This window comes from Xyrauchen texanus, chromosome 26 (genome assembly GCF_025860055.1).
Source record: "Xyrauchen texanus isolate HMW12.3.18 chromosome 26, RBS_HiC_50CHRs, whole genome shotgun sequence".
Taxonomy (NCBI): domain Eukaryota; kingdom Metazoa; phylum Chordata; class Actinopteri; order Cypriniformes; family Catostomidae; genus Xyrauchen; species Xyrauchen texanus.
In genome coordinates this window covers 25,395,749-25,409,660 of record NC_068301.1, presented here as the reverse complement: position 1 = coordinate 25,409,660, position 13,912 = coordinate 25,395,749, and the positions used below count along the sequence as shown (strand labels likewise).

At 36.7% G+C, this 13,912-nt stretch overlaps 1 protein-coding gene across 5 annotated transcripts in view; it reads left to right on the top strand.

Moving 5' to 3' along the window:
• The window catches only part of LOC127620319 (protein spire homolog 1-like), a 63,116-nt gene that overhangs the window by 45,678 nt on the left and 3,526 nt on the right, over positions 1-13,912 (top strand). The window contains exons 5-15 of one of the 5 annotated variants that reach the window (XM_052093512.1): positions 189-263; positions 947-1,111; positions 2,755-2,841; positions 3,452-3,581; positions 6,899-6,946; positions 8,690-8,859; positions 9,011-9,104; positions 9,748-9,890; positions 11,036-11,053; positions 12,109-12,135; positions 12,822-12,959. In XM_052093512.1, the coding sequence (XP_051949472.1) occupies positions 189-263; positions 947-1,111; positions 2,755-2,841; positions 3,452-3,581; positions 6,899-6,946; positions 8,690-8,859; positions 9,011-9,104; positions 9,748-9,890; positions 11,036-11,053; positions 12,109-12,135; positions 12,822-12,959 (1,095 nt within the window). The remainder of the gene's footprint in view (positions 1-188; positions 264-946; positions 1,112-2,754; positions 2,842-3,451; positions 3,582-6,898; positions 6,947-8,689; positions 8,860-9,010; positions 9,105-9,747; positions 9,891-11,035; positions 11,054-12,108; positions 12,136-12,821; positions 12,960-13,912) is intronic. The other 4 variants (XM_052093513.1, XM_052093515.1, XM_052093514.1 and 1 more) reach the window with 4 other exon arrangements.

Below are 13,912 nucleotides of genomic sequence, written 5' to 3'. Positions count from 1 at the left end.
TACTCTCACATGAAAATTAATCGATTTACAAACAACCAGACCCATGATGGATAAAACGACATTGACTTTTTTGCATTTGCCCTCAAGTTGAGAACATTTTAGGGCATTCTAGGTCTCTAAATGATAGATGCACTCGCATGCATTGTGTGGCTTACGTCTCAAGTTTTTTTTCTTGGTTTGTTTTCCAGAATTTGCGGCGAATGGAAGGAGAAACTCCAGAGGAACCCGTCAGAGATCTGAATGAGCTGCAGAATGCTGACTGGGTAATAACTGGAACCAATCCATCAAGCCCATGCTCCATGAGTGTAAATCAGACTGAATATATTATGATTGTGAACTGTTAAGAGGGTAAATTTGTTCAGAATAGTCATAATATAGTATTTTTGAACTGGTTTTTCTTCAAGATCCAGATTTTCCATAGTAATTGCCTCACTGTAACCATGATTTTTGCTCTCTTTTTTTTCCCTGAAAAAAGTCAAATAAATATTTTGTGGTAATCAACAGTATGCCACAAATGTTGTCGATTAGGCTTAACTTGAAACTGATCCCAGAATATTCCTTTAACATGACATAGGAAATGTACAGTGTTTTAAATGCAAAAGCAGCAGAAGTGTAATTTACCAGCCTAAAACATGGAACAAACACTGGGCAAAATGTTGAATTAATGTTAGCTATATTACCATGTTAGTCAAGTAACTGATTAATATGCGCCAAATAATGTAAATATTTTCCCATTTAAAAGTTGCTTTATTTTGCTATCCTAACTATGCAAAACTAGCCTATATGGTTAGTTGCATTTTATTATTTGCAATTAGCGTAATTTGTTTTCACATTGTTCACAACTCCATCAGAACACACTTGCAACCCATTTGTTGGTTGCCACCCACCGGTTGAAAATCATTGTTATAGGCCATGGCCAAATACATTTTTTGTGTGTATTCCACAGGCACGGTTCTGGGTGCAGGTAATGAGAGACCTTAGACACGGCGTGAAACTAAAGAAGGTACAGGAGCGTCAGTACAACTTTCTGCCCTTTGAATACCAGCTTACGCCTTATGAGATGCTCATGGACGACATCCGCTCCAAACGCTACAAACTACGCAAAGTCATGGTGAGTGTGTGTGTGTGCGCGTGTATTAACAAATCTTACCATGGTGAAACCAAGGTTGATGAATATCTAGAATCTTAAGAATTAATTTGTTTATGAAAGCATGAACTTATAATAACTCATAATATTATACAACAATTAGTTCCAGTTATCTAATTTGATTGGACAAACGAAGAGTGCTGATATTTAATATAACAGGACTAGAACTTTTCACTGTTTGTATGACTCCACACTTCTGCATTTGTGATGTTCACGCGGCACACAATGCTTGATCCTACTTTGGCTTCTTTTATGCAGCAAAAATAATAATAACCCATATTGTGTCTAAAATGTAAGTTACTCAATGTTAGCAGAATGTTATTGTAGAAATGCAATACTCTCAGTCGTGCTGTTGTACTGAATATCAGTATGGCTGTGATTTGCTCTTAATACCAAAGGAATTAATACCAATGCTTTTAAAAGGGTGATTCTCCCAAGAAAAGAAAATGTTCTGGTCCTAACTTCAATATCAAAAGAAACAAATAAGAAATTAGATTTTGCATATAGAAAATGAAAACAATGAAAATAGTAACAGTAAAAAGTCCAGACGCATTATTATAATGTGCTTAAGTGTCCTGAAAATAATGCCATAAGGTAACATATCCTAATTGCAGGCATTGTAGGTATTTCTACAGTATATGCAAAATAACATTTCTTTATTTCTTAATTTTTTTCTTTGGGGTTTAATTTGACCCTGACATTTTCTTTGTAGGTTTTGTGAGAATCATCCAATACTGTTGAAAAAGTTGCTATTTTTCAGTTTTGGTATCAACTTTGGACTTAAGTACTGGTAATCTTTTCTCACAAACTACCATGCCTAGTTCTAGAAATAAAAAAAATGATTTGCTTGTTTTTGCATCACAAATTTCTGCTAGTGTAATTTTCGAACATTAAGCTTTTGTAAATAGATTTTTCTTTTCACCTTTCTTTTTTTGCCTTGTCCAGAAATAAGCATTTTGTCATGTCAGCCTTTTATGAACATCCACCAGCAAATGCTAATTTTCCCAGAACCAACAGGCATGAATCACTGTTTATCCCTTTGTGAGACCGGCAGTACAGTTGCTCAGTTCAATTCACTTATATTGTGCTTTGTTACAGAGATCATAACCCATAACAATGTTTACCTTGCCTATCACACAATGACCTGTTTTATTTTTGAAGCTGGAAGGTTTTTATAGGGTTTCACTAAATCAAAGGAATGTCAGTAGACAGAGTGCTGGGGGTTATAGTTTGTGTTTAGAAATAGCCCTTGCATGATAGGCCAGCTTAAACTGAGGAAATAGGTCAACTTTTGTTCACCTCGCACACCTTTGACTATGGTTATTAACACGTAGGTATTTGCACAAAGCTGTCATTGATATTATTTGTATGCATTTTTTAGACAGGACACACGTCTGCAATGCATCCGTCACATTGTTTTGTGAAGAAAAGTCACATTGCAGACTGCTCTGACTTTGTTGGGCAGGAGGTGATATGATTTTTTTCACACATTCAAGACTGCATTTTATTTCCATGTCAAACAGGTTTTTAGAGTTCACTGGCGACATGTGCTAATTGTAAAGACCCTGTCTGATCTTTGACATCTGTTCTGCCTCCCATTGCTGCAGGTGAATGGTAATATTCCTCCGAGGTTAAAGAAGAGTGCTCACGATATCATACTAGAGTTCATTCGATCCAGACCTCCACTGAATCCTGTGAGCATGAGAACACACACACACAAACACACTTATTAATTTTGGTTATCACTATCTGTATATGGTGATATGTGTGCAGGAATAACAAAATTTTTTTTTTAAGTACTTAGTTTTATGACTATTTCAATGGCCCTTAGATTTAAACGATTTTGGCAGTTTGCCTTTTAAGAAACGCTCCCTTCGCAAGTGAAATGAGAAATAGCGCTGACTGAGTGCTTCTTCGGATCTGTTCACACTAATAAATTCTAATATACGACTTGCGGGTTGGTTGTCGTGTCAGTATATCATTGTTTACTGCCCCATCTTTCAATTAAAGCCTCTTTGCAAAGCCTTCATTGAATTGTGAAATCAGAAAACAATCTGTGCTAAAATGTGCCACAGAAACTGTTAAGATCAGACTGAAATGATCAGGGATCTTGTTGAAAAACGTTCCCACATATTATTGTTTGTTCTTCTGGTGTTTAGGAATAATAGCATCCATCTGACTTTTTTTTCATTTGTCCTAATGCTGACTGGGCAGGCCAAGTTTCATCATGATATACCTTTAATACAAATGTTATCATAAGAATCCACTCAATCAATCAATGTGTATTTGTAAATGTGCTTTAAGGTTTCTGCTCGTAAGCTGAAGCCTCATCCTACAAGACCTCCAAGTCTTCATGAGCGAATCCTGGAAGAGATCAGGTCGGAGAGAAAGCTCAGACCTGTCTCACCTGATATGATCCGAAGGAGCAGGCTTGGTAAGTATACTTTCACACACTCAATCTTATAAACACACAGACACTTCAATGCACAGTATATAGCTAGGCTACATCCATTTTCTCAGTCACTCAAAATATACAGTGGAGTCCAAAAATCTGAGACCACTTGTGAAAATGCTACTATTCTACATTCTTTTTCTGATGTATTACACAAAATATTATTATTTCAAAATATATTATCAGCATAACAATTTGAGTGAGAAGTTTAATTGTCAAATGTACATGACAGGATGCACTTGAGATGGCATGGACTTCACTGATGATCCATGTTATCTCGGCATGATTTGAGAATGTTTCCAAATTGTGTGCTTCAATGGAAGCAAGGACGTTTCAGTATGGTCTGACGTTTTGTCTTCACTGTATGCCATTTAAACATTGCATGACAGAAAAAGCATCTTAGTCCATGTTTATTATTCTCTGGAACATAACAAATATTTTTGCCCAAATGTGTTCTATCCAAGTAGTACACTCCATTATTCCTATTAAATGCATTTACACTCAAATATCCACACATTCTAAATATCAAATATGTCAGTCATGTGGAAGGAGGTGAGCATGTGAAAATGCCTTGAGAGAGAGAGTGAGAGAGTGAGAGAGTGAGAGAGTGAGTGAGTGAGTGAGTGAGTGAGTGAGTTTCACTTCAGGTCATATCAGCCAGCAGTGTAGAAATGTGACAGTGTGTCTTTCTCATGCATGGCTGCTTTTGTGTCCTCTAACATGAATATCTGTAATAAAGCCTTGTATCTGTTCTCCTAACTCAAATTCTATGCTGACATTTTATTTGTAACTTTATATCTGTAAGGTCCTCACCTTGGAATGATACGTTTTTAAAAATGTATTGATCTGTATTGTTACATTAAATTAGATTTGTATACTGTACATCCATACCATTGACATTTACAAGGTTAAAGGAAGTACCTAGTCTTACTAGTGGATTTGCACAGAGGTTTCAGACATCTTGTGGTATTTTTTTGTTAAGATTCTGTGTGGTTTTAACTGAAGCTGAACGTGCATGTACACAAATCTTTAGTCTTTTTGTGTGGAAGATTGTATAATTATACAAGTACTAATCTGGTAATCATATTATCTGAAAGATGCATTGTAAATGGTGGATAAATATCCCAGATTTAGGTCTTAGTTAATGAAGGTTTTAAGGGATGTATGCTTTGTTTTTGTGGTAAAAAGAGTCTGTTGTTTTCTCCATCTGCTTAAAGAAACAAAGTTCAGCATCTACATTCTATAAACCTTTAAACCCTGAAGTAGATTATCAAACATAGAGATCTATGTTTTACGTAAATAGTTGTTGGACTGTACTTCATTGTATTATTATTTGTATGTTTTTTGTGGATTTTCTCCCCTTTTTCTCCCCAATTTGGAATGCCCAATTCCCAATGCTCTCTAAGTTCTTGTGGTGGTGTAGTGACTCGCCTCATTCCGGGTGGCAGAGGACGAATCTCAGTTGCCTCCATGTCTGAGACCGTCAATCCATACATCTTATCATGTGGCTTGTTGAACACGTTACCGCGGAGACATGGCATATGTGGAGGCTTCACGTTATTCTCCGTGGCATCCACGCACAACTCCCCACGCGCCCCACTGAGAGCGAGAATTATAGTGACCATGACCCCTCCCTAGCAACCAGGCCAATTTGGTTGTTTAGGAGACCTGGCTGGAGTCACTCAGCATGCCCTGGATTCAAACTCATGACTCCAGGGGTGGTATTCAGCATCTTTACTCGCTGAGCTACCCAGGCCCCCACTTCATTGTATTATTAAAGATTTTCTCCATTCTTTTCCTTATAATTAACAGTCTAAGCAGTAAAGTGGTTGTCCGGTAAAAAAATATAAGAACAAATGAGAAGTTTAACCTTCCTTAATCCTAAAATACAGTACCGGTAGTTAAAATATTTTATTGTAAACCGTTGTTTTGTGAACATGTTATACACTAAACTGTATGTTATCTTTAAGATAGTCTGTTGTCTGATGAGTTTATTTATTCTTCTCCCTCTCTCTCTTCATCCATAACCTCTGCCTCTCTCTCACAGTAATGTGCCCGCTTAGCATGTCTATCAGTTTTGACTCATCAGGTAAAGACTTCACTGTGGCTTACTTACGGCTTCTGTGGTTGTGCCAGATAGTCGCTACCACCCTTGTCACTTTCCTGTGGTGATTGGAAGACTTTGCTTCAGGGTCGTGACATTGAACTTGATAGTCCTCAGAGGAGGAAGGGGACAAGGCAGTGCGTCCTGCCTTAAATAAATCCCCCTTACATTATTAAGATTGAGAGACTGTTCAGACCTTAATGTTCTTTGAACGCAGCTTGCTTGGTTAGCCAGTGTAAGTTCGAGATTACTTGGCATATCCCTTTCTGTTCTTTTATGCAAGCTTAAAATGTTTAGCTATGTCATCAGTTCAGCATATCTGACTTCTCCGACATGCTTGCTGGTAGGCTAACTACAGTATAGCTTAACATAGCCCTTTGTGAAAGTTTAATCTGAAACTTATCTGGCTAACCATGTAGGCTACATTCATTAATTCAGAGCATCTGATGTCAAGAAATAATAAATATAATAATATTTTTTTTTGTCAAATCCATTTCATTATGAAATTGGAATTTAGGGATAATTTTTTCCAAAATTTGTATCATAAACATATACAGTATCTGATTGTGATGGGTAGATAAATGTTCCGTATTTTGATTATTAATTTCATTTAATACATTTTATTAAATTAACCTCAATCAACAGCATTTGTTGATAACCATGTTGATAATCATAAAAATAATTTGACTCGTTCTTCTTTTTTTAAGAACAAGCGAAAATTGAGGTTGCACAGGGGAAATCTAGAGGGGCAACACCCTCCCCCCACGGACTTGGCATGATTTTACAAATTACTCATTCGTGTCAAATACAATACGCTGTATACTCTACTTTATAGTTATTGTAAATCAGTAGCTCCTAACTAGTCTGACGTCACGTGTCCAGCCTCCAAGGCACAGTTTTCCTGGCTGTTTGCACTGGACTTTCCTCTATAATCCTCCTGCTGATAGTTCCCTCCACCATTTGAACCCACTAATCCTTTGTCAAGTATGGCTGCTGCTTTTGTGTAGCTACACTGTGTTTGTGCTTGTCTGTGCTGATATCACATTCCCAAAACGGTCTTCACAGCTCCTAATTGGTTAACCAGTACCTTTGGTTGAGCTATTGATGTTAAGAGAGTGGTTTATAGTCAAATATTGTCTTGGGCTTGTGCTGTTGTTGACTGAGGGATCATATTGAAAAATATGTTCCTTTCTAGGCGCAGGCAAAAGCATGAGCACTCCACAGGACTTGTTCCGAAGCTCAGGTAAAGTATTCCTGACGCTAGTATGACTGTCACATCGCTCAATGTGAGAGAGCTTGTGTATGAATCAAATGCATCAAACTTACGTGAGTGGGTGAAAATCCAGAGCTCACAAAAAACTTTTTTTGTTTGTAAATGAGGATTAGTCTAGTTTAAGAGGACTTATATAACTCAGTCTGCAGGCATCAATATTTAATATGCTGCAAAGTTTATTTTTATACTTTATCGCTGTCCTATAAATATATCAGTTGAGATTTAAATGATGAGGAATAAAACAGAAGTATTTAAAACAAATTTACATAGTAGGCCTACAGGTATATTTGTTTTCATAATATATAAATACAGGCAAGTATTTAGCAAGTATTTGCTGCGTTAAAACACTCAAGGATGTAGCCAGGTATTAAAGATTGAGGGGAAAATGTCAAAGTATGAAAGGGCTAATGTACAGTCAGCCGCGTGTTATCACAAAATAAACACCAACAAGGTGTTTAGGACCCCGACGCAAAGCAGAGTGAAGCTATAACAACCGGCTGACTGTACATTATCACACTTATTACCCGGCTGCTAACCAAATAAATAAATAATTGGACATGAAATATTGATTTGCATTGAAATTATGTTTGACGTGAGAAGAGCGAAATTGCTGAACAGGTAAATTCCACCTCCGGAATTTAAATTACCATCTGACTGCTCGTTATCCAGATTATTTCAAGGCTACTTGTCAAAAAAAAAATAAGTAAAAGGACATCAAATATTTATTTGCATTGAAATTATGGTATAATGTGAGAAACAGCAGAATTCGAACTCCAGTTTTTATTGGAGTTCTTTTGGTGTTTATTTAGCGAAAATGACTTGTTGCCATTATCCATCTAATTACAAATCTGCTAGCCAGATTAATAAGTAAATGGAAATGAAACATTGATGTGAGTTGAAATAATTTGATTAGTTTATTTGTAGCAGACTCGCAGAACCCCAATAACTGGTCTTACATGAATGAATCCCTTGATGTGCGGTTATTACTCAGAAACATAAGACCACTAGATGGTGCAATTGATCAATCAGAATCGAGAATTCCAGAGAGCTGTGTTATCAGTACATTATAAGGGCATGTCAGTTATAGTATAGCATGAATAACCAGTTGGTTTTGCAGTTGGTCTTGCAATTGTAATTTAATCTCAAATTAGTGTATTCTCTTTCCTTTGTTTTATGAATGAGGCTCCATTATACAATGTGATATAGGGCTATGAGATTATCTAGTGTCTGGTATTCTTTGCTCTCGTGCCAGAGATCTTAATTTAAACAGCAAGCCTGATTTGTTTGCACCATTATGTGAGTAATGGCTTTTTTATTTTCAGTCACAGAATTCAAACTTAATAGTGTTCTATTGACTTGATTTTCCTGAATTACAATGTGTACCCTTGTTTTCATTGCTGTGGATATCAATGTTATGTATGAAATCAATCACTAAATTCTACAATGTAGAGTCACTCTTTGGTCCGAAGCCATCTGTTACTTTAAAAGTATTGTTATTATGTTTCATTATTATTACAATTATTATAAATGTATTATAAATATTACTATGTAAAGCATTTGGCATTGGGCAGAGTCCAATAACTTCCAACAGCTTTTGTTGTGATGTCTTAATGCTTTGTATTAAATAAAAATGTGAATTTTTGGAAAGGCATTTTGGCCTTTATGATATTTGATGTCTTATTATACGTATCTATGATGTCCATCTTCAAACAGACTTCCCTGATGGACTCCGAAAGTTAGCCGTCAGCACTCTGTCTCTGGCCAATGGCATTTCACCAGCTCACAGCCCCAATATTGGCGTGGCCGTAGGGCAACCGGTTTCCCAGAGGAAGAGATTGCTCAAGGCACCGATGCTGGCCGAGCTGGATAGCTCGGACTCTGATGTGAGTGTGTGTGTATTTTTTGTTGTACTTTCTATTTCTGTTGTAGCCACAAAAGAGCGAGAACTGTCAAAATGTTGAACAAGAGACTGTACAGAAGAACAGCCTGGAACGGTTCCCAATGTGGTGATAGTAATGTCTTTTCATACTCCAGGAGGACACAACCACTCGGAAGTCAGACAGCAGTTCCAGCCTATCCACCTCAATGTTGGAGGACACGTCTCCAGAGTCCGTCATGGGCAAAAAGAGTAAGAAACATAATTAAAAATCCAGAACTTTCTATTGATGGAACAATCAAAAACTTGTCACTAACACCATTTCCCTCTAATTTTCATTCTTGCTGAGGAAAATATTTGTCCAATTAGTTTGGCCATGCTTTGAGCTTGAAATATGCACTGTCCTATGATGCAGTTGTTATCTTGCTTTTTAATCAGTGTTAGGGGTTGTTCACACCAAATGTGTTTTTGCATCCGTGCATGTGATTTTCAGTCGTTTTCCTATGTATACGCTAGACGGACATCTTTGTCTCCACAGGAGCACTGTGTTTTTTTAGACGCCATGTCAAAAGAACTTCAACTTTTAAAAGACACTTAGTGTCCTGTTCTATTTCTTGTGCTAAAATTAGCTTATTTGGCGCAAGAACACATTTGGCCTCATCAGCCCCTTGTGTATTTCTGCACACAAGATTTTCCACAGCTTCAGTTCCATACTAAAAATAAAGGACTCCAGTTGAAACGCTGCTTACATTTTTGAGTCTGCCTTCTGCATGTTTTTTTTTTTCTGAAGAGAACAACAGAATTGCATGGCCATGCATATTCACAGATTTGAGTGGACACTGGCACTGACCATTCAATTCATCTTCCTTTTTTTTCTACATTTTGTTTCTCCCAGCTCCCCCTAAGTTCCTGCCCATATCCTCCACCCCTCAACCTGACAAGCGTATCGCCCCACAGAGGAGACACTCCATAGAGAAGGAAGCTCCCACCAGCGTTCGGCCATTCCTTCCTCCATCTCGCCAGAACTCCAAATCTCTGGTACGACCTTCAATAACTGCAAAACAAACTAACCTTTTTTATTACAGAGCAGTTTGTTTTTGACTTGTTGCCTGAAAGCTGCTGAAGGACAATCATGTCTTTGCTGGTTGATGTAGTCCCAGGACAGTAAATAAGAGTAATTTAGTGTATTCAAATGGCCACAGGCTGTGGTCACACTTAGCTGAACTGAGTCTTGTGAAAAGATAATTCGATTCTCAGGATTCAATGTAGTGCTGCAGTCACAGTGAGTGTGGCGAGATAAAGTTAAAGGAAAACGTGTGCTTTCATTTTTAACCCAGAAGCCCAATTAAATGCAATTTAAAGGGATAGTTCACCCAAAAATTTAAATTCTCTCATTTACTCACCCTTATGCCATCCCAGATGTGTGTGATATTCTTTCTTCTGCTGAACACAAATGAAGATTGTTAGAAGAATATTTCAGCATTGTTGATCCTTTCAATGGAAGTGAATGGTGTCCAGAAATCTGAAGGTTCAAAATCCACATAAATGCAGCATAAAATGAATCCATACAACTCCAGTGGTTAACTCCAGTGGAGATACAGATCAATATTTAAGTCATTTTTTTACTATAAATCTCCACTTTCACTTTCAGTTGTGAATGTGAAACAAAACAAGTGCCACAAGTGCTTTCAGATGTGAAAGTGAAAGTGGAGCTTTATAGTAAAAAGGATCTATTTGGACCCTTATGGATTGCTTTTGCTGCCTTTTATGTGATTTTTGGAGCTTAAAAGGTCTGGTCACGATTCACTTGCACTGTATGGACCTACAGATCTGAGGAATTCTTTTAAAAATCTTCGTTTGGGCTCTGTAAGTAATACACATCTGGGATGACATGAGGTTGAGTAAATGGTGAGAGAATTTTCATTTTTGGGTGAACTATCCCTTTAACTAGATCTCATATAGAGCTTTATCTTTGTCAGATGGCGCATCACAGTTACTGATGAACAGTAATTGTGAAACATTTGGTCTTTGAACGGTTGTAAATTTTACAATCAGAGACCTTAAACAAGAAATTATTTTAAAACAGGTATACAATACTATAAATAGAGTTGTACTACAGAGACATAGCAGTACAGATAAAGGGCTGTAACTGATCTGCTTTACTTTCCTGCTTCGCACTGAAGCTGCGTTCCGACAACAAGGTAAATCACAAAATCTACATTTTCATACACAGATTTTTTTGGAAGATCCATTTCATCATTGTTACATCTGCTGTTTGAGCTGGCTTTTTCAGTAACCCAACAAGGCACTTGCTTAATGTGAGCATGTTGCACTGTATTGCATGGCCAGTAGGAAAGCTATTGAGGGAACCAGCCCACACTATAATCAGTTCCCTTAGACGTCATCACCGTAAATGAATTTATGATCTTAACAGAACTGTGCTCTGCAAACTTCTTCCTCCTTCCTGCATCATTCAAAAAGAGGGTCAAAGTTTAATATAAGTAATTGAAGATTAAGTAGGGGATAATGTGCAGTCAGCTGGTCGTTGTTGTAATATATATATCCCAACAAGGTGTATAAAACATAATGTGCTTAGTTTTGCGTTAATGACCAACTGATTGTACATGGACACACCTATTAAAATGCTACTTTATAAATAAATAAAAGGACATGAAATAGAGATTTGAGTTGAAATGTCTTTATTAGGTTATAAAAAAGAGACATGACATTCGTTGCTTGGGACAATGGTCAATTATACATTTTAGCAGATACTATACTAGAATATTTGACCACAGAATAATGCGATTGACCAATCAGAATCAAGTATTCCATACTAGAATAAGGTGATAATAATAACAAATAAATAAATATAGTTTTTATATATAGTGTATTACCAGCTCGAAGTTGTCCCTCACATTTATTAATATTTAGCATTTTGAAAAAAATCTATCTAACCTTTTCAATAATATTTTTATAATACTATTTTAATACTTCTTATCATACCTTTCCCTTAACTACCTAATTTTGCACCTACAGTATTTCCTTTCTTGTAACAGTATTGTGTACAGTATCCTACAGTATTGTGTTTCTTGCCATTTAAAAATGGCTTTTTAATACAGTCAGGTTAGCTTCATTTCGGGTGCACCATTTTTTTTATTGATTTATTTTCAGTTTGTTTATGTAAATAAAAATAAACAGCTGCTAGTTTTTGACAAACACAAATAAATTCCCTGTTGTTGTTTTCTTGGATGGTTAGGCTCGAGCATTAGGCAGCGGTCGTGTGGTATGTCACATCAAACAAATCAAACTGCTTATTATTAATACTGGGATACAGGGTGCATAAAAGCCAATATGAGTCGCTTGACCTGATTGCATGAAGAGTTTGTTATAAGGTGACTTTTAGAGATGTAAATTGGCTTTTATGCATACTTGCTTCAGTATGCCATATTTAAGTGCATATGAGAAAGAACTATTATTTGAGTGCTATACATTGTTAAATGCATGTTTTGCATATTGCTTTATCAGTTGTGGTGAAACTTGCATTGCAGAAAGTTTAACATTCCATTTTACATTTACATTATGCATTTGGCTCTATTGTTTCTCTAAAGCGACTGCATCAATACATTTTATCAGTGTGTTCCTTGGGAATCAAACCCATGACCTTGGTGTTGCTAGCACCATGCTCTACTAATTGAGCTAGAGAAACATTTAATTCTTATCATATTAATGAATGAAATGTTCTGCTCTATCTCCATCATCATTTTGTTGTGGATTTTGTGTGTTGTGTTTGGTAGAGGGTGTAACCAGAGATCTAGATTTCAGATCTAGCATGAACGTTTTGGTTTTACATCCATTTTTAGCAATCCATCATTATGAGCATATACCATCATGTGAACACGTGGCATGTTTAAATGTACAATGTGTCCTTTGGCATGTTTGTGATGTTGGAATGTGATGTGTTTATTCCAGGAGGAATTCTGTTACCCTGTTGAGTGTCTTACTCTGACTGTAGAGGAGGTGATGCACATCAGACAGGTTCTGGTTAAAGCAGAGCTGGAGAAATTCCAGCAGTATAAAGACATCTATAATGCGCTAAAGAAAGGAAAGGTAAGCCATTTAAATGAACTAAATGTACAGTGCTATACACAATCAACTACATGTAAAAGCTCTGTTCTAAAACCTAGCAAGCCGCACTGCTGACTACTGCCTACATAGGCAGCTGCTGGAATCTCATTAGTAACTGATTTGGAACGCTCTACTATACATAGTCAGCAACTCTGTACATCACAAAAACAACTCGCATTAAAGGAATATTCCGGGATCGATAAAAGTTCAGCTCAATATGCAGCATTTGTGGCGTAATGTTGATAAAATTGGCTCGTCCTTTGAAGGCTGAAGAAGGCTTTTTGCTTCTTTAAAAAAAAGAAGCAAAAATCGAGGTTACGGTTAGACACTTACAATGGATGGTAATGTGGCCAATTTATTGAGAGTTTAAGGCAGAAATGTGAAGCTTATAATTTTATAAAAGCACATTCTTCTGTTAAAACTCATGAATTATTTGATCTGTAAAGTTGTTAAAAATCATAATTATTACAGTTATTTTAGGGTTTGCTTACATTACATCGTCATGGCAACGAAGTTGTAAAATTGGCTATAGTGAGTTACTTTAGCACACTAAAATCATGTTAACACCCATATTGTTTACGTCTTGTGATTATACTTTTGAAATAGTGAGTATTTTAATGTTTACAGATTGGCCCCATTCACTTGCATTGTAAGTTGATCCCTGCAACCGAGATTTTTGCTTTTTTTCAAAGAAAAGGAGGGACAAGACAAAATAAATATTTGTGTTTATCAACATTATGCCACTAACGCTGCTGATTGAGCTGAACTTGTACTAAACCTGAAATATTCCTTTAAGCATCATGTAAAAACATGTACACTGCCTACTTTTTTGGAACAGCCTTCATGTTGGGAAGGTGTCTGTGATGCCTTAAAATGCTGTCTAGGTAGGCAGCTAACCAGGTTTCAGCTCAACAGAGCTGAGAAGTGTGCAAGCT